A 19,732-nucleotide genomic window follows, 5' to 3' on the forward strand; every position below is an offset into this window, starting at 1 on the left:
CAGGGATAGACATAAAAGGGTTAATTTTTAAAATTTCTCCAGCCAGGTTTGGGAGGAGTCACTGTTTATGAGGTGTGATCAGGATCTTTAATTATATTGTCAAAACTACTGTTTAACACAGAGGTTTCACAGCATGACATGCAGAACAGCTGGGTAGCCACATGATGTTACTGGGTCCACTGGGGGGCACCAGAAAATGGATATGGAGCTTTCATCAGGGGCATTGTTCCATTAAAGGGTCTGCCTCCTCCCAGAAGCAGCTACTCCCAAAACAACTGCCAAGGAAACCCATCAAAGGCAGCTGCCACTTGAGAGACCCACCACCTCTCCAAATAGGCTTCTATGGTGGCAACTATCTAGTAGCTACTCGTGCTGTCAAAGAAACTGCTAGTGAAGAGACCACCACCAATACTGCCAAGGCCAGCAGCCAGAGGAACCCTCAGAGAACCAGCCATTGGAGGCAGTCAAAGGCAACCAGGTAGATAAAAATCAGATTGAGGGGGGGGGGGGCGACATTTTTTATTCTGTTTAAATTAAGTTTTTCTTTAAAAAATAAGCCTGCTTAAATTTAAATCTGAATTTAATACAAAATATATTAAGGCTTTATCATATAATCTCTTAAACATACTGAATCCACAAGCCTATCAAAAACTTTTGAGTTAAAGGTTGCTTTTCTATATAAAGAAGGAATCAGGGGAAACTAACTTTTGAGCTCAAGCTTTATAAATATGGCATAATAGGCCATGTACTGTATTAAGGGCTTGTTATGTTTAATAACATTTCTATGTTGTTTTGTGTGTTTAACTGAATTCCAGTTAACATCCAATGCAGCTTGACACAAATTATGAGCAAAAAATTATTTCATAAACAAGCAATACATCATTCACCATGTTCTAACATACTAAAATGTACAATATGAATCTGAAAATATTAAAGATATATAATTGCTTAAATAAATGTATATTGCAGTAGTGTACCCTCTTGGGTAGCAAAAAGATGTACCAAAATCTAGTGTAAAGGCTCTATTTCGCTGTAAATGAACATGTTTTAATGGTCATACCAATCAATAAGAACATACATTTCTTTAGACAATACTGAAAAACAAATGGAAAAGTTGATTAAAATCAATTACTTAAACCTAGGATTTCTACTTGGTGATTTAAATCAATCCACCCCAAAAAGAACCAAGGAAACTACTTCAGAAGCAGAAGGAGAAAGGAAGCTGGAGCCAGAAACCCTCAAGTGACAGAGGTGTGTCGGGAGAGAAGGTGGCTACAGCTGGGGACTGAAGCAGAATGGGAAGACACTAACAGGCCTAAACGGAGGAATAAGATAACGGGAGACAGAAAACCTTGAAGAGGACTAAGAAGTGGACTCCACTGGTGATTTAGTCTTCCTATTATGACAGGTTTCAGAGTAACAGCCGTGTTAGTCTGTATTCGCAAAAAGAAAAGGAGTACTTGTGGCACCTTAGAGACTAACCAATTTATTTGAGCATAAGCTTTCATGAGCTACAGATCATCTGATGAAGTGAGCTGTAGCTCACGAAAGCTTATGCTCAAATAAATTGGTTAGTCTCTAAGGTGCCACAAGTACTCCTTTTCTTCTTCCTATTATGTTACTGTCTGAAACAAGAAGGGAGGTGGATCTAAAAGGCACCCTTTTAATTGCCAGATGACTCGCAGTTCCTGAGAACTCCAAATTTAAGCTTTGTTAAAGTTGTTTTCTTTTCAACCAAGCTTCTTGCTAGCAGAAGGCAATAAACCTGACAGTTCTGCAGTAACTAATTTTCTGTATAACCTATTTTTGTTTCATGTTTTCTAGAATATTTTTGCCCGGTCCATTGTGTAAAATAAATGCAATGCCTATAACCTTGGATTCCATTTTATTTTGAGGCTTTTGATTCTCAGTGACAGAACATATTACCAGCAGGAGAGTGAGTTTGTGTGGGGGGGGGTGGAGGGTGAGAAAACCTGGATTTGTGCTGGAAATGGCCCAACTTGATGATCACTTTAGATAAGCTATTACCAGCAGGACAGTGGGGTGGGAGGAGGTATTGTTTCATGATCTCTGTGTGTATATAAAGTCTGCTGCAGTTTCCACGGTATGCATCCGATGAAGTGAGCTGTAGCTCACAAAAGCTCATGCTCAAATAAATTGGTTAGTCTCTAAGGTGCCACAAGTATTCCTTTTCTTTTTGCGAATACAGACTAACACGGCTGTTACTCTGAAACAGAACATAGAGCAAATGTTACAAATGTTATAAACTAGTTTTGATCTAATTTATTCAGTCCTTATGTCTAGGGAGTCCCTTTGTCAAATATTTAAGACAACCTTAAGTGAATAGCCTTAGGGTGCCAATTAGAAGTTTCAGAGTGCATCCTAAAAATCATTCCTGAAAAGACAAGAGATAGAGGTATTTGAGAAAAAAAGTTGGTCACAAAGTGCCCATTAGGATGCATATTTTACATATGGTTTGTTTCATTCAGAAACATTCCCCTGCACATTGCTCATTTTTTCAGAATCTTATTTCTTTAAAAAAAAAAGTAAAACGAATGTTTTTATTCTCTCTAATGTCTTATTTCATCTTCAGAATCAAGCTTCCTTTAGACTTCTCAGCTGTACAAACTTTTGCCTTAATATTAGCAGCTCACTGACTGGATAGGACTACCCTTTGTGTTACCACCTTCCTTTATTTCAATACACAGATCAGCTTTTGATAATATAAGCATACTATTTCTACTCAGGCAACTAGGGCATTACATAAAATTAACAGAGTTTTTATTCAAGTTTAGTGGATAAAGAAAAGTTACATAATCTCTTTAGTCCTTAAGAGAATTATCTATCTAGATCGTTATATGAAGGTCACCACCTTCGTTCTGACAGCATATCAGACTAACACTGGACAGAGGTTAAGATTAGTAATTTTCCCACTTCCATATTTCACAGGCCACTTTGTAAGAAAGAATCCCATGGACCCGTCTCCCCTCTCAAAACTTTCTGTACTGTGGACCATCGATTCGTCAACCATTTTTAGACCACTGACTAAATTCAAATGTAATTGTTATTAGTAGGCACTCTATTACGTGTATTTTTAGTTCTCATATGTTGTCATTTAGCACAAAAAAAAGGTATGCCACTTCATTATCAGGGACAAGAAACCTATTTGACGGTCCACAGGCATTTTTTTTTTTTTTTTTTTGGCAAGAGTAGGTGAAGACTGGGTGGAAAACTATTCACACTTAACCTGAAAAAGAGTTGGCTTGTCTCTTGTGAAACTGTTGCCAGTTGTGAACCTTAGAAAGTAACCAGTAGGAGCAACTGCAAAAGCAATAACAATCCACAGTGGAGAATAGCTTGCTTCCAATGGCAGTTTGAGCACTTGCAGACTACAGACCATGGCAGGGCATAGAGAAAATTCTAATCTTGGACGTAACTGCATTATAAACCATATATTGCATACCAGGTGACAGCCAAGACTTTGAATTTTTACCAAAGAAAAGAGCCACTGCAACTAAGGAGTACCAAAATAACAAGCTCTGACTAACCCACTAAGGCACGTTCTGTGCCAGGTCAGTGCTCCAGTGGCTCCCAGCCAGCCCCCAGGTAAAGAACACCCCCACAGTTGATAGGTTACAAACTCAGATATTATTGTGGTTAGGTCCGTATTGGAGACAGGAATAGTTTTCAGGAAATTGTACCAAACTGGCATTACTTTCTTGGTGTCCATGAGCAAAGATGAATAGAGTAAAAACCTCAGATTAAACTAACTTGAACAGACAAGCATTTTAATGAGCCAAATTTATCTACTCTGAAAAAAGTGCATCATTTCGGTTTTACTCTGATATAGCTTGACCCAGGTTGTTTTTGCTCAAGTCCTAATATTCTAATATTAAAGACCCAACCCAACACTCTGAAATCAATAGAAAGACTCACTGACTTCTGCGGGAGTTGGCTCAACCCATAAGGGTACATTCTACACTACAATAAAAGACTGGCAGAATGGCCAGGGCTATCCTGGGTCAGCTGACTTGGGCTCATGGGCTTTGACTACAGGGCCATAAAACTGCAGTGTAGATGTTCAGGCTTCGGCTGGAGCCTGGGGTCTGAGATCTTGAAAGAGGGAAGGGTCCCACAGCCCACGCTCTAGTCTGAGCGTGACCATCTACACAGCAATTTTATAGTCCCATGAGCCTGAATCAACTGACCCCGGCTCCGAGACTCCATGCTACAGGTTTTTGATTGCAATGTAGGCATACATTAAGTGAACAAGAATCTATTCTGTCTGGGCCTGATGAAGAGGGCACTCTAACCTTGTCTACACTTGCGGTGGTGTGTAGGATACACATATTTACACGTGGCAGTGAAAGGCTCCAGCAGCTTGGAGGCAGCAGGGAAAGACACTGGCAGCTCAATGAAATCTTTCACTGCAATAAGGAAAGGCTCTGGCAGGGGAAGGCAGCAGAACACTACACTATTAAAAATAGCAGCGTAGACACTATTTCTGCACGTAGAGAGTCGTGTACGACATATACCCTAGGGTTCAAACATGTAGAGCACTCTACTTGATTAAGTCATGTCTCATTGTCTACACTGATATTTATACATGAACTAACTGAGCGTGCACTGTCTGTACTCTACATGCCACTGTATGTGTTGATGTACATACAGACAAGTACACAGATATTGGGATGGCTAGATGAACTGCCTAAGTGTGTTACTACCATATTGACCACACAAGCATGTACCATAGGATTACGCTAGCAAGAGCCCCCAGGGAAAACAAACAGTTGCACATCACAACCCTATAGGTCGGGGATTGGCAAACTTTGGCACACGGCCCATCAGGGAAATCCTCTGGCAGGCCGTGAGGGTTTGCTTACCTGCAGTGTCCGGTGGTTCGGCCGATCGCAGCTCCCACTGGCCGCGGTTCACCGTTCCAGGCCAATGGGGGCTGTGAGAAGCAGCGTGGGCTGAGGGATGTGCTGGCTGCCGCTTCCCGTAGCCCCCACTGGTCTGGAACGGTGAACCGTGGCCAGTAGGAGCTGTAATCGGCCGAACCTGCGGATGCTGCAGGTAAACAAACCGCCCCGGCCCGCCAGTGTATTTCCCTGACGGGCCGCGTGCCAACGGTGCCGATCCCTGCTATAGGTTGTCTGAGAAGACTGAACACAATCAACTTAAAGTAAACCATTCCACTTATACTAGGTCCTACAACTAAGCAGCATATCATAATTAGTGTCAAAGTCTACCAATAACAATGCAATATGATTTTAATAAAAAGTTAGTAACTATAATCATTCCAATGGTAAGAGATCAACCACTGCAATGATATCCAGGCCTGAAGCTTGACTGGGTTATAAGATACTTTAGACAGTAATATGTTGCCGGAGTTGGCTAACACACCTTACCAAATGTTACCATATTTGGTAATTAGGCAAGTGTGCTCCAGAGCAATATATGCTGCCGAAAGTATAGGTGGAAGACCCACGCTGGTAAGCATTTAGTTTTATGAAACTACTGCTGAACCACTAAATCATAAGGCTTTGCGCCAGGAATACAGTCTGGTACTTAAGGAGCCAAATAATTGCACAATAAAGCCTTTGAATAGTATATTTTCTCCAGGTGTTAAAAGAAATGCATTTTGGAATGTTATTTATGCTTAATAAAAAGAGTTTACATTTCCTACCAATCTTCTAACTTAACATCATAATTTCGGAAATGAGTAGGGTATTGTTTAAAATAGAGACTGAATTACTGATTTTTCTCCTCAAAAGGTTAATGGATAGAGAGACAAACAGAATTAAAAGCATTCCATGTCATTGAGTAAAATTAAGTATTTTTACTCAGTCCACCTAATTTTTTTTAAAAGCCTCTGTAACAAACAACTTTTAAATATATTTTCAGTGTTCAAGTCCTTCTGAGAAGGATGTGTTTAAGAAAGCGGAGATATTTCAGAAATGCACAACACCACGGCAAGCAGAAATACCTTTTTGAGCACACATCTCCCTTCATGAAACTTAGGGCTTGGCTACACTTGCGAGTTAAAGCGCATTAAAGCGGTCCCAGGCGCCCTAACTCATAACGCATCCACACTGGCAAGGCACAGAGAGAGCCCGGACTCCGCAGCTGGAGCGCTCCTGGTAATCCACCTTGATGAGAAGCATAACGCTTGATGTGGCCTGGCTGGAGCGCCGCGGCGCCAGTGTGGATGCCCTGCTCTGTTAATGATCTCTGATCAGCCTCCAGAAGTGTCCCACAATGCCTGTTCTAGCAACTCTGGTCATCACTTTGAAGTCTATTGCCCTGCCGTCAGGTGATCAACTGTCAGACCCGCCCTTTAAATTCTCTGGAAATTTTGAAAATCCACTTCCTGTTTTCTCAGCCAGGCATGGAGTGCTCTCAGCGAATCTTTCCAGGTGACCATGCCTCCACGCGCCAGGCGATCCTCAGTATGGAGCAATGGCGAGATGCTGGACCTCAGCGTTAGTGAGGAGGAAGTTGTCCAGTCCCAGCTGTGCTCCAGCCATAGGAATTACGATACCTTTGGGCAGATATCAAGGGACACGACGGAAAGGAGCCATGACCGGGACGCACAGCAGTGCAGGGTTAAAGTGAAGGAGCTGCGGAATGCCTACCATAAAACCCACACGGCAAACTGCCGCTCCAGTGCTGCCCCCGCGACTTGCCATTTCTACAAAGAGCTGGACGCAATACTTGGGGCCGACCCCACCTCCACTCTGAGTACCACCATGGACACTTCAGAGCCCAGTTCAACAAGGCAGGAGAAGGAGGAAAGCAGAAGCGAGGGTGTTGAGGAGGAGGGCGACAGCCTGACATATCTAGATGCATGTAGCCAGGAGCTGTACTCAAGCTAGGAGGAAGGTAGCTAGTTGCAGCAGCCGGTGCTTCGGGGAGAATAAACACCGGAGGAGGTGCCCGGTAAGTGGCTTTTATTTTGGGAAGGAAGTTGTTCGGTGTGGGCTCTTGAGGTGAAGAGGGTTAGGGCTGCATGCATGCCTAGATACGGAATAGGGCATTGATGTGCTCTCTCCCATGACGGTAATCGGCCTCAGTGATCTCTTCAAATGTCTCATGCAGAAGCTGTGCAATCTGCTTGCGCGGGTTTCTTGGCAGAGCTACTGTGCTCCTTGTCCTTGAAAGGCTAACATGTCTGTGTCACAGTGCCATGAGGCAGTGGGACCACTGCTGCACACAGGCAAGCTACATATGAACCAGGGCGGAAGCCGCATTGTAGTAGAAGACCCTCCCTTCCTTCCCAGGACACCCTCAGCAGCGAGATATCTTCCAGAACAAACTCCTGTGGAAAATGTGGGGACAGTGTTCAGTATAAGGGCCCCCTGCAGCTGTTGGTTCTCCCCAAGGCACAGAACCCTAGAGGACAGTACGGCCGTAAAACAATCAGTCCCCCTTGCTCCTGTGCTTACTCACCATTTTGGGGCTCCTGTGAATTATGTGCGCTTGCTCTGGGATGGGCAAATTCTGCTATTGTGTAGATTGTGTTTGTCTACTTTAAGTACGGCGGAATCATTGCTCCGTCTAGTGTGAACAATGCTGCCTCTGTTAAGTGTTGCATTTTGTCTTTACAGATGCAAACTTGAGATCTCAGCCATCCTTGTTATCACCGGTCGAAAGACTCCAAAGAATTAAGAAGCAGCCACATAGAAGCAAAGAGGACATGCGGCATGAAGTCATGCAGCAGTCCCTTAATGAAAATCAAAAAGCGCAGGAGTGGCAGGAAAGTGAAAGGAGAGTCCGCCAGCAGAATGCAGATTGCCAGCACCAAAGCACAGAGAGGCTGCTAAGCATTACGGAGCGCCAAACGGACTCGAGACAGGCGCTCGTAGCAATGCAGGTGGAGCACTACCGTGCCCCCCCGCAGCCCTTGTCCCAAAACTCTTTCCCTTGTGCCTCCATGTCATCTCCAACCCACTTTCCTCAACATCCGTGTTCTTATCACAACCAGCTGCCAACACCTGTGGCTTCACCACCCAACCCTGCAAACTACGATCCTTACCCACTGCACTCAATCCCCATCACCATGCATTTTAGCTAGCCAGAAGTGCAGCACTTATTGCACAGAACTCCAAACAGGAAGGCGGAGTATGATAACAGGACATATGTAAATCTGTGATTGTACTGTTCCCCTCCCCACCCCCTTGCCCTTCTGTTTCCAAAGCAGTTGTGTTTCTTTTCAATAAATGGATTTTTTTGGCTTTGAAAACATTCTTTATTATTGCATTAAGTAAAAAATACCTTAGCCCAGGAAAGAAACAGACACTGCATGTCAGTGTAGCAAACACAGATTCCTACTAACATTGGAACCACTGCACTTCACTCCTGTGCAGTGCACCAGGCATTATTGGTGGCTTTCAACCTCAAATTGCTCCCACAAGGCATCCCTAATCCTTGCAGCACCGCACTGGACCCACCTAAGAGCCTTGCTCTTTGGCTGTTCAAATTCATCCTCCAGGTATTCAACCTCAGAGGTCCACGCCTGAGTGAATCTTTCACCCTTCCCTTCACAAATGTTACGGAGGGTACAGCACGCGGATATAACCGTGGGGATGTTGTCACTGGCTAGGTCCAGCTTCCCCTACAGATAGCGCAAGGAGCTCTTTCAATGGTCAAGGCTCCCCGTGTAGGGTTTCATGACCCACGGCATGAAAGGGTAAGCAGGGTCTCCAAGGATCACAATGGGCATTTCGACTTTCCCCATGGTGATCTTCTGGTCTGGGAAGAAAGACCCAATTTACAGCTTCCTGAACAGGTCTGTGTTCCAAAAAATGTGTGCGTCATGCATCTTTCTGGACCAGCCTGCATCAGTGAAACGCCCACGGTGATCCACAAGCGCCTGGAGAACCACAGAGAAATAGCCCTTCCGATTAACGTTCTTGGAGGCCTGGTGGGCTGGTGCCAGAATTGGAATATGCGTCCCATCTATCACCCCTCCACAGTTAGAGAAACTCATTTGTGCAAAGCCAGCCACAATGTCATGCACCTTACCCAGAGTCACAGTTCTTCTGAGAAGGATGCAATTAATGACCCTGCAAACTTGCATCAACACGATTCCAACGGTAAACTTTCCCACTCCAAACTGGTTAGTGACCAATCGGTAGCTGTCTGGAGTTGCCAGCTTCCAGATTGCAATAGCCACCTGCTTCTCCACCGGCAGGGCAGCTCTCAATCTTGTGTCCTTGCGCTGCAGAGTGGGGGCGAGCTCATCACAGTCCCATGAAAGTGGCTTTTCTCATCCGAAAGTTCTGCCGCCACTGCTAGTCATCCCAGACTTGCATGACGATGTGATCCCACCACTCAGTGCTTGTTTCCCGAGCCCAAAAGTGGCATTCCACGGTGGTGAGCATGTCCGTGAATGCCACAAGCAAACTCGTGTCATATGTGTTATGCGAGTTGACATCATCGTCGGACTCCTCTCTGTCTGTTTGTAACTTAAGGAGTAACTCGACTGCCATTTGTGACATGCTGGTGAGACCCATCAGCATATTCCTCAGAAGTTCGGGATCCATTCCCGCAGACTGAAAGGGAAGACAGAGCGCGCAGTACAAAAAATGCTGAAAAATGGCGCCAAATCCAGACGGAAGTACAGGGATTGCTGGATGCAAAGCAATGCAACGCGGAGCGTTGGGACAGGACCCAGACTGCCCCGCACCCCCTGTCCCCTTCCCACAAGCCACAGAGCCAGAATGGGAAGAGGTGCTCTGTGGGATAGCTGTCCATAATGCACCATTCCCAGTGCCGCTGCAAGTGCCGAAAATGTGGCCACGCCAGTGCGCTTGCAGCTGACAGTGTGAACACACTGTAGTGCTTTCCCAGGGCTGGTTTAACTCACAGCGCTCTACATCTGCAAGTGTTGCCAAACCCTTTGTCCAGATAAGTATATAAGTTTTCATTTTAAAAGCTTGTCCTGGTATCCTCCATAGATGTATTCATCACATCTATCAACCTTTACTTTAATTTGTAAGGAAGTCTTCCTTTCCAGGGAACTATTTATAATAAATATTATAAAGTCAGTTTAAGCACTTATATGTGAAATGGAAGCAGTTTGCATGTTTGGCTAATAGGAATAGAATGGCATTTTCCTTTTAGAGGTAAAAGAACAGCATTAAAAACTATAAGAGGACAAATACCTGAGGCCTTACCATGGCATCTAGAACACAGGCATTACATGTATAGCTCCATGCCTGCAGTAAAAGCCAGCTGCATGTACACATTTCAGTGACAAGCGTGGCTACATGTGGCAGCAATGTGGAAGGCAGTGTGGAAAGGCTCCAGAGCAGCGACGAACTGCTCTGGCAGGGGCAGGCAGCAGGACGCTATGCTGATGAAAATAGCAGTGTAGAAATGGGAGCCACTGCTTAGGTGCGTAGAGAGAGTGTAAGGTATTTACCTTAGCCTTTAGACATGCAGGCACTTTACTCACCTAAGGCAGGCCACACAATCTTCATTGCTATTTATATCCATGATAGCTGGGCGTGAAGTGTCTGTACGCTACATGCTGCTGTAAATGTACACATACCTTGATGACTACCCTAAGACTGCATATTCTATCACAGCTACTCTGGTGAATTATGAACATTTGATTTTTGCCAGTGTAGGTGAGTCTCCGGTAATATGGAGAAAACTACAGAGGCGAAGGAAAGAGAGTAAGAAAATCAAGAGGAGAAAAAAAGATAAGTGAAAAAAAATTACGGAGACAGTAAAATGAGAGAATAGACAAAAAATAAGATAGCAATTTCTGGGACAAAGCATAAGGGGCTCAAGGGGAAAAATCTACCAGTTTGTCACAAGAGGGTTTCAGCAAAGACAGACTGGAAGCAATTGCTCTGTAGTCTGTCCAATATCAATTATGTGATTGTCAGGCACTAATAACTGCACCAACGCTGAGATGCTGTTGTGCACAAGAGTTCTTCTAAGCATAAACTGTGACAAACCAAATAGAAATTCAAAATTAAGGTTTGTTTTCTGCCCCTGCATTGTGCTCATGTTATGCTATAAAAATGGAATACAAATGGAGATCAGATGTCCTAGCAATGTTTGGGGTTTTTTTGGCTTCTCCCACTTTATCTCCCAGCATTAACTGAAATTAAAATATTTCAAACTTACAAAGTTACTATATGTATATTGCCACATTCTGATCTCTGAAGTATTTACTTTAAACTGCATATTACACTCGTCTTCTACAACGTTCTCTTTGCAGTAGAGATGGTCCTGAATTTAAAAGAACAGTTAGCAAGAACTAACAGGTGTGCACAGGTTTTGGAGGCTTTTTTAGATTAGCACTTACAGCGAAAGAAAGGGTTAAATACCCACAGCTCCCCATTAAATTCAATGGGATCTACTATTGTTAACTATAAAAAAAATTAAGCTTTAAAAAATTTAGCTTGCGTATTCAGTAGCTACAAGCAAGCTTACAAGGCAGCCAAATGCCTGTAGAAGCACTTCAATAGGCTGCATCTTTAGTAAGCGCTTTTACAAAAGTAGCATAAAGTTTCTCAAGTCAGTTCAGTAACAAGTACAATTAAGAAGTCAGTCTTACACTAGTAGGATCAGAGCCAAAGAGTATACCACATTTTGTAAATTAAGCTATATATAAAAAAAGTTATGTATGCACATGACAGCTTGGCCACCACATTACTATAACATACTTCAAAAGCTTTACACTTGAAGTAACTGTGTATCTATTTCTAGTCTGTTTTTTCCAAGTGATAATTTACTCCCACACATTCAATTCTATGTGAAAATTCTATGCTTTCTAGTAAAGTCATTACAAATGTATCTACAAAGCAGTGGACAAATTCATGATGCAGAATGTTTGGAAAGGTAGTCAGCCAATCGTAGGATCACAGAATCATAGAATATCAGAGTTGGAAGGGACCTCAGGAGGTCATCTCGTCCAACCCCCTGCTCAAAGCAGGGCCAATCCCCAATTTTTGCCCCCGATCCCTAAATGGCCCCCTCAAGGATTAAACTCACAATCCTGGGTTTAGCAGGCCAATGCTCAAACCACTGAGCTACCGCTGCCCCCCTGCACATTCACTTCAGTTTTTTCTATTAGTTGTGTCTCCAAAGATTTTTCTTAGCTTGTCTTAAGCTTGTCAGCATAGTCACAACTACATTCGAAGACCAGCCTAACACCATTACAGGAACACAGCATGGAGGCTGATGTATGGGGTTTCCAGACTATTAGGCACAGGGCTTGGAAACACATATGAAATAGTTTTCAGTTTTAGAATACTTTACATACACACATAACATGCTGAACTGTGGCTGATTTATATTACAAATGTTACCGTATTTAAACGGCATTTGAGCACAGTAGTGCCCTGCCCATAATTCAAACGGGTTTAGTCTTGCCGACATGGAACATGTTCCTGCCTAGATCTCTACAATATCAGTGCAGAAGGGACCTTTTAAACATCCATATTAAATTGTGCAGGATACATATAAGAAAATCTAAAAATACTTGCAATATGTTTGCCTACAATATATCAATGACCTGTAAGAAAACAAAATCATCTCTGATAAAGTTTGAAACTGACACAAGAATTGAGGAGGGTGGTAAACAGTAAAGAGGACAGGTCACTGACAGAGACATCGGATTGGGAGGCAAGCCAATAATGTATGTTTTAATATGGATAAATGTAAATCTAAGTATGGCATATATTCCTTGTTCCTGAGCGTATACAAGATGGGCGACTATTTTGGGAAGCAGTGACTCTGAACATTTTGTGGGAATACTCAGCTGAATGTGCACTCCTAGTGCAACTCTATGGCCAAAAGGGCTAACACAAGTAGGATTAGAAAGCTTATTTTACTCTTCTATTTGGCACTGGTGTGACAGCTGGAGTACTGCATCCAGTTCTGATGTCTACTTTTCAGGAAGGATGTTAATAAATTGGAGAAGGTTCAGAGCAGAGCCATCATTGTAGGATTAGAAAACATACCATACCTACAGTAAGAGACTCAATTAGCTCAATTTATCTAGGTTAACAAAGAGAAGGTTAAAGGTTGACTTCATTATAGTCTATAGGTACCTACATGGGGAACAAATATGCTAAATGGCTCTTCAATCTAGCAAAGATATAACAAGATCCAATGGCTGGAAGTTGAAGTTAGATAAATTAAAAAAAAAAAAAAAAGTAAGATGTGAATTTTTAACAGTAAGGGTAATTAACCATTCAAGAAATATATGTCTGCTGATGATGTTTTAAAGCAAGTCACACCAGTGAACTGGTGGAAGTCACTTAAGCACTTGGATTCAGAGACTGTTGAAGTGATAATCTCACTTTTAACAGCAGTAGCTTCTTCTGCCAGGGTAGAAACAATATTTTCTTCCTTTGGACTAATTCATGCCAAATTGAGAAATCGTTTGGGACCTGAAAAAACAGGAAAGCTGGTTTTTCTTTTCCAGATTATGAACAAACAGGAAAATGAAAGTGAAGACGACTGAGTTAGCTGCAGAGGCCAATATTTTAAGTTTCTCATGTTGACCTGACTGACATAGTGGATTTAATTTTTGTTTTGCTAATATTTTAGTTAAAAACAAAATAAAAATCAGGTTTGATTTTAAAAACATTGAATCTTCAACTAAATTCAAAAATTCATATGCTTTGTTATAATATTATATGTTTACTGTTGAAGAAAGAAATCCAGAATACATAATGTTTAGTTAAATAAAACAATTTAAATGTCTGTCTGGTGATGATCTCCTCCTAATACAGCATGGCAAGAAAATCCTCCAAATATTAATGATTAACCTGTTGAATTTGAGATAGTTCACCTCCCAATGACTTCATAAATATCTTCTTCAATTACCTTTGAAATAAATAAGTAAATAAAATTACCAATCATTCATTTTCTGATAGAGCTGTAAAAGTAATCTGAAAAGTTTTCAAAATAAATCACTTCAAAAATGTATAGCGTGTACCTTCTAAAAATGAAACCTATATCTGAGTTATGAAGAATATAATGTATTAAGGTTATAAAAACCAACAAGAATACACTTCTAGGTAGAAATCCATGATTAAATTGAGTCTTCCTGACTAGTGATTTAAATCAAATTCACGCTGATCAAAACTGGATGTTTTTCTAAACTATTCTCTAGGAATTATTTTGGGGAAGTTCTAGGACCTGGATTATTCAGGTCAGACAGCATGATCACCATGGTCCCTTCTTACCTTGTAGTCTATGAATCTACTCATCAGCTGCAACTGGGCTAGTTACAGTATTGTTCGAAAACTGTACAGTATGGTTCTACAAAACTGTGCTTAACCACTTTAATAGCTCATTGTATCTAAGCACTATTCTAGACAACGTGAACAAGGAAGGACCTAAGAGACATTTGTAAACCAAAATACTACTTTAATATACTATATGTCTACATCACACACTAAGCCCAGGCTCTGACTCAGGTTTGAGCCCTACACCTCCCTTCCCTCCACACACAAATCAGTCTGACTCAGGTCAGCAAGCACTCAGGACCATGCTGGAGTGAGTCAGAGCCCAAGTGTCAGAGTGTTTTCAGTGTGAATGTAGCTGAAGCCTCAGAACCAAGTCTGAAGGTCTGCATAGGGCAGTATAGACACGTTAGCATGGCCGTGAGATCCAGGTCCAGCAACTGTCAGTCCAGGTTTACAATATAATGGATATACCTAAACACAGGCTTGGGAACATTGAACAAAAATAAGTCCCACAGTCCTGAGTTTACAATGCAGTGTGAATATACCCTTAAAGCCGACACATTCCAATTCTGAAGGCTGGCAATAGAATGCATTTAATCTAAAAATAACCTCATGGGTTCATGGGTTTATCTCAGCATTTCTATATCATACTTGCTCAGTTCAAGTAAAATAATGCTCCCTTCACTGCAGTTAGCTTATGATTTGAAAGTGAAGCTAGGGTTCTTTCTAGCTCAACACATCACCACCAGCAATAAAAATTCTGCAACATGGACTTCATTAACAACTCTGTTACAAGCATAAGCATGAGTAAAATCAAGCTAGTTCTCCCATTGCTGAGTTTTGCGGTACTAACAAGACTTAAAGGTACCAAAACAGTCAATAAGACAAGCAGATGTTAATCTCAATACATGCAGTAAGCAGATTTGCAAAGTGAAATGCTGATTTGATAGAGTAACTTCTCTCTGCCAATAACCATACTAAAATTACTACAAAGTAGGGAAAGTACTAAATTACATCTTAAAACACACTACATTGAATTAGTGTGCCTCTTTTACACGTTTACAATTTTTAGTGTACACTTCTTGACTTCTACATATTTCCAAAGAAACAAAGTGAAAATTGGAATCAAAACTTGAATGAAGGAGTCATGTTTCTCTACAAAAGTCTTTGACACAACAAACAGCAAAGAAATCTTTAATAAACTCCAGCTTGATGTCATCAGCTAGGTGTAAGTTTGCATCCACCCACAGATGTACTTCCATATCTGTTGTAGTATTTTCATATTACAACTTTCATATCATTTAAGGTCGTGAGCCCTTTTCCCTTTACATACAGTAGGAGGAACATTTACAAACCTCTGTGGGTACAACACAGCATGGAAATTAGAAGAAATGCTGAATGAACTGTAAGTGGGTTAGGAACTTTTCCCAGCTATATCAGAAATTAGTTTTGAAATTTTCTCTGATAAGCTTTGCTAATTTCTAAGTACGCAGTTTTGATCTATTACATTTGGAAAGAATGTAAAATAACCATTGACTTTGGCACTTCATTCAATGCTGGTTTCAGGTTTAAAAAAAAAGTCTTCTGAAACATTCTAACCCAGATGAATACTAGGAATATTCGCAAAAAGAAAAGGAGTACTTGTGGCACCTTAGAGACTAACCAAGTCTCTAAGGTGCCACAAGTACTGCTTTTCTTTTTGCGAATACAGACTAACACGGCTGTTACTCTGAAACTATGAATATTGATGAGCACAGCAGACAATGGGAAAGATGCTCTCACACAGCAGGAGAAATGTTAAATAATTAGGAGTCTGAACAGTCATGGAGGAAAATACTGAGTCTCCAACTGACCATAAGAACATCCATTTTCAAGGAAATCTGAGGTGGTTGAGACCAATTTGATCACTAGTTCATCACCCTGCCAACACAGAACTGTTCCTTAACCCAGTGCTTTTTTCATTCTCCTTCCCCATGTAGTTTTTCAGCTGTGTAGGAATCCAAGCAATGGAGCTTACAATTCTTAGGCTACTATTAAAATGCCACAGTATTGCACTCTAGTGAAATGGTCTACTAACCAAGCAGATTTTGCTTTTTCTGATACACTGCACAACCATATACCTACATTTTTAGTTTCAAGACAGGCAAATATAAACAGAAATATCAGTGCAATCTTCCCTTCAGTAAGACTAACAGTGCCTACTCTTCTTCCAGAGAAAAGTCAGATGCCAGTTTCAGCAAAATTCTCCTTAACAGGGGCCTCTTTTCCCCCTTATGCTGAACAAAGAAGCAGAGTGAAGGACAAAGAGAAGGGGGCGGTAACCACACAACTCTGCCTGTCTTGGCAGCATGTTAGAAACCCTGACTAGGCCCCAACAAATCTGCCATTTTTCTGAATAGACAAGGTAGGTGAGGCAATGTCTTTTACTGGACCAACTTCTACTAGTGAGAGAGAGCTTTTGAGCCACACAGAGACGGCTGTTACTCTGAAACCTTCTTCAGGTCTGGGATTTCTGATCAGCCCATCTACCACAGCAGCAGCACCTCTGGCATCATCCTAGGCTGGAGACTCTGCTCTCCAGATCTCAAATTATGACAATACATGTAATAGGAACGCAAAGCAGTCTCATCACCTTTCTTCACTACCTCTAATAGCAAAATCCCCCATCCATGCCACCCATTCTCAACTGTCAAGAGTAAGACTTATCCCATGCATCTTTATTTATGCAGAAACTTAGCCTCAAACAAGTAATCTGACCAATAACTTTAGCCTCACGCTGCGAGCAGAAAGTCAGCGAGCAAAGGGAACTTTCCTGCTTTGTGTAGAGTGTTTTTCGGGGGGCGGGATGGGAGACAGGGAAGTTACCACCTTACGGTGTGCTGCAAATACATGAAACGCAATGCAAAGCAACCCAAATTTCAAACATGGCTTAGCTATGTGGTATTGGTCAGATAAGTCACAAGACGTAGTTTGCGCATTTGAGGAGCATCCCCGAGCCAAGATGCGCAGACACGGCCAGCAAACTGTCGTGCACGCCAGTGTGCGTTGCCCCGGCCGGGAGGCTGCCAAAACACAAGGGGCAGCCGCGGCGGTTCATCGCCCTCGGCCACCCGCTTCTCCGCCAGAGACACGGAGGCTCCCCAGCTGCTACGCCAGGCGCTAAGAGCGTCGCCTTGATAACGGGGGCTGCGATCGGCCCCAGCAGCCCGCCGCCGCCGCCGCCCCTAGGCGGGGCCGCCCCCAGCCGCCCAGCCCCAGCCGTGCCTGGAACCAGACACCCCGCTGCCGGGGCCGGGGCGGCGGCGCCGGAGAGCTCCCAGGGGCTGCGATCGAGACGCAGAAGCCCGGGCGCGGGGAACCGGGGAACTCGAGTTCCGCGTCCCTCAGCTCGTGGCCCCGCCGCTGCCCGCCCCCGCCGCTCACCGTCATAGTAATAACAGACTTTCTTCTTGCCGCCGCCCTGACTGTACGCCATGGGGCCGCCGGGAGGCCGAGGCTGAAGCCGGGGCGGGCGGGCGGGAGCCGAGCGAGCGTGAACTCGCGACGCCGGGGGCAGCGGCGGCAGCCACGCAACGACCCGACCATCAACAGCGGGGAAGGGGGACGCGCCCACTCTGCGGCCGAGCCGGGGGGAGGGGGCGACGTACGCGTCCCTCAGCCCCGCGTCCCTCGCTCCATTCGCCCGCCGCCCTCCAGCGCTGGACGCGGAGCGACACCCTCCCACCCCCCACTCTGGCCCGAGCGGGAAGCGGTGGAAGGCGCCCCCGTGACAAAGGAAATGGGTGTGGGGCCCAACCCTCAGCGTTACACAGTGGTACCGCCCGCCCGCCCGCGCGAGGTAGGGGGTGGTGCGCGCTCTCCCCCTCCCCACAATGAGGACAGCCTCTGCTCCGGCGCATGCGCGGAGCATCCTCCCCCCCCCGCCCGTCGGCCTGTATCGCGTCGCGTGCTCCAGGAGGAGGCGGGGGACAGGGGCTGCGCATCCGCCGCCGGCTCCCCGTCCTCGCGGGAAGACGCCAGCCAGCTGCCGCCGCGCTCAGAGCTCTGCAGCCAGCGGCCCTTGGGGGCTGGGCCCCAGCCACCCCCCGGGGTGCAGGTGGCCCCGCGAGACAGAGCTGCTGGAACAATGTGCTGCACGGGCTGGGGTCCAGCTCCCTGCCTAGCCCGCGCTGGCCACCCCTTGAGATCTGGGCTGGCAGCAAAACACAGTCCCGGGACGGGTGTGTCAAGGCCAAACGCCAAAGATTTCAGCCCTGGGCAGGGGGCCTGTAGCCTGAGCTCCACCTCCCAGAGCTGAAGTCTTCGGGCATCGGCTTTGGATCTGGGCTGTGGGGCTTGGGCTTCAGGCCTAGGCCCCAGCAAGTCTAATGCCAGCCTGGTGACCCCATTCAAATGGGGTCATGATCCACTGTGGGGTCGTAAGCCACGGTTTGAGAACGGCTGCACTAGGGATACCCAACGCTTGCTATCTCCAAAACAGCTGTACATGCACCACTGCATTTACTTCAGAGTGATGTGTTGTACAGATTGGTCATTAAGTCTGGCAAAAGGTTTACAGCTGTGCCACAGGCACCGACTTTCCAATGTGTTTGGGGGTGCTCGACCCCCACCTTTTCCACCCCCAGCTCCACCCCACCTCTTCTCCCCAGCCCCCCCTTCTTTCTACCCCCAACCACACCACATCCTCGCTCCTCCCCCTTTTCCCCCCAGAGCCTCCAGCATGCCACAGAACAGCTGATTGCGGCCTGTGAGACTGGGAAGCACTGATCAGTGGGAAGAGGCGAGTTGATAACAGGGGTTCCCCGTGGGTGCTACAGGGCTGGAGCATGCACAGAGTTGGCACCTATGATCTATGCTCAACTTTACTCACATTGCCTTAGTGTGTAACATCAGCCATCAATAGACATATATATATATATATATATATATATATATATATATATATACACAAGTGGCAAAGGATAGGAAATTAACTAAAATAAAATAAAAAACTCAGTATAGGTTTTACTTCAGTGACTGTCGCAAGCAGTGTCCTTTTCCAAAAGGCATGAGTGGTTCTTTTCATGAATTCAGAATAACAGTATAGTTCAAAGAAAAGGAGTATTTGTGGCACCTTAGAGACTAACCAATTTATCTGAGCATAAGCTTTTGTGAGCTACAGCTCACAAAAGCTTATTCTCAAATAAATTGGTTAGTCTCTAAGGTGCCACAAGTACTCCTTTTTGCGAATACAGACTAACACGGCTGCTACTCTGAAACCTGTCAGTATAGTTCAAAACAGTTCAATTTCAACATGTGAATATTTTTCATTTTCATGCATGTCACTATTTTACATGTTTTCCAGCAAGAATAATTACTCATGAGGCTGTACTTATACCATGCCACATGAAATTACATGTGATAATTTTACATAAGAAAGCATTAAGGCGTTCTTTTATTCAGAGTAGTGTATTAGCTAACATTTTTCCAGGTATGCTAACTGCACATAGGCAGAGGGGTTTTTTATGCTT

General features: G+C 44.1%; 1 protein-coding gene across 1 annotated transcript in view; it reads right to left on the reverse strand.

The window, feature by feature from the left end:
• Positions 1 to 17,929, reverse strand: part of HDAC2 (histone deacetylase 2) — a 57,827-nt gene extending 39,898 nt beyond the window's left edge. Inside the window, exon 1 of the mRNA XM_073337100.1 lies at positions 17,646 to 17,929. Within this exon, the coding sequence (XP_073193201.1) occupies positions 17,646 to 17,697 (52 nt within the window). The 5' untranslated portion in view covers positions 17,698 to 17,929. The remainder of the gene's footprint in view (positions 1 to 17,645) is intronic.
• Between the last annotated feature and the right edge of the window lie 1,803 nt (positions 17,930 to 19,732).

This window comes from Lepidochelys kempii, chromosome 3 (genome assembly GCF_965140265.1).
Source record: "Lepidochelys kempii isolate rLepKem1 chromosome 3, rLepKem1.hap2, whole genome shotgun sequence".
In the NCBI taxonomy this organism is placed as follows: Eukaryota; Metazoa; Chordata; order Testudines; family Cheloniidae; genus Lepidochelys; species Lepidochelys kempii.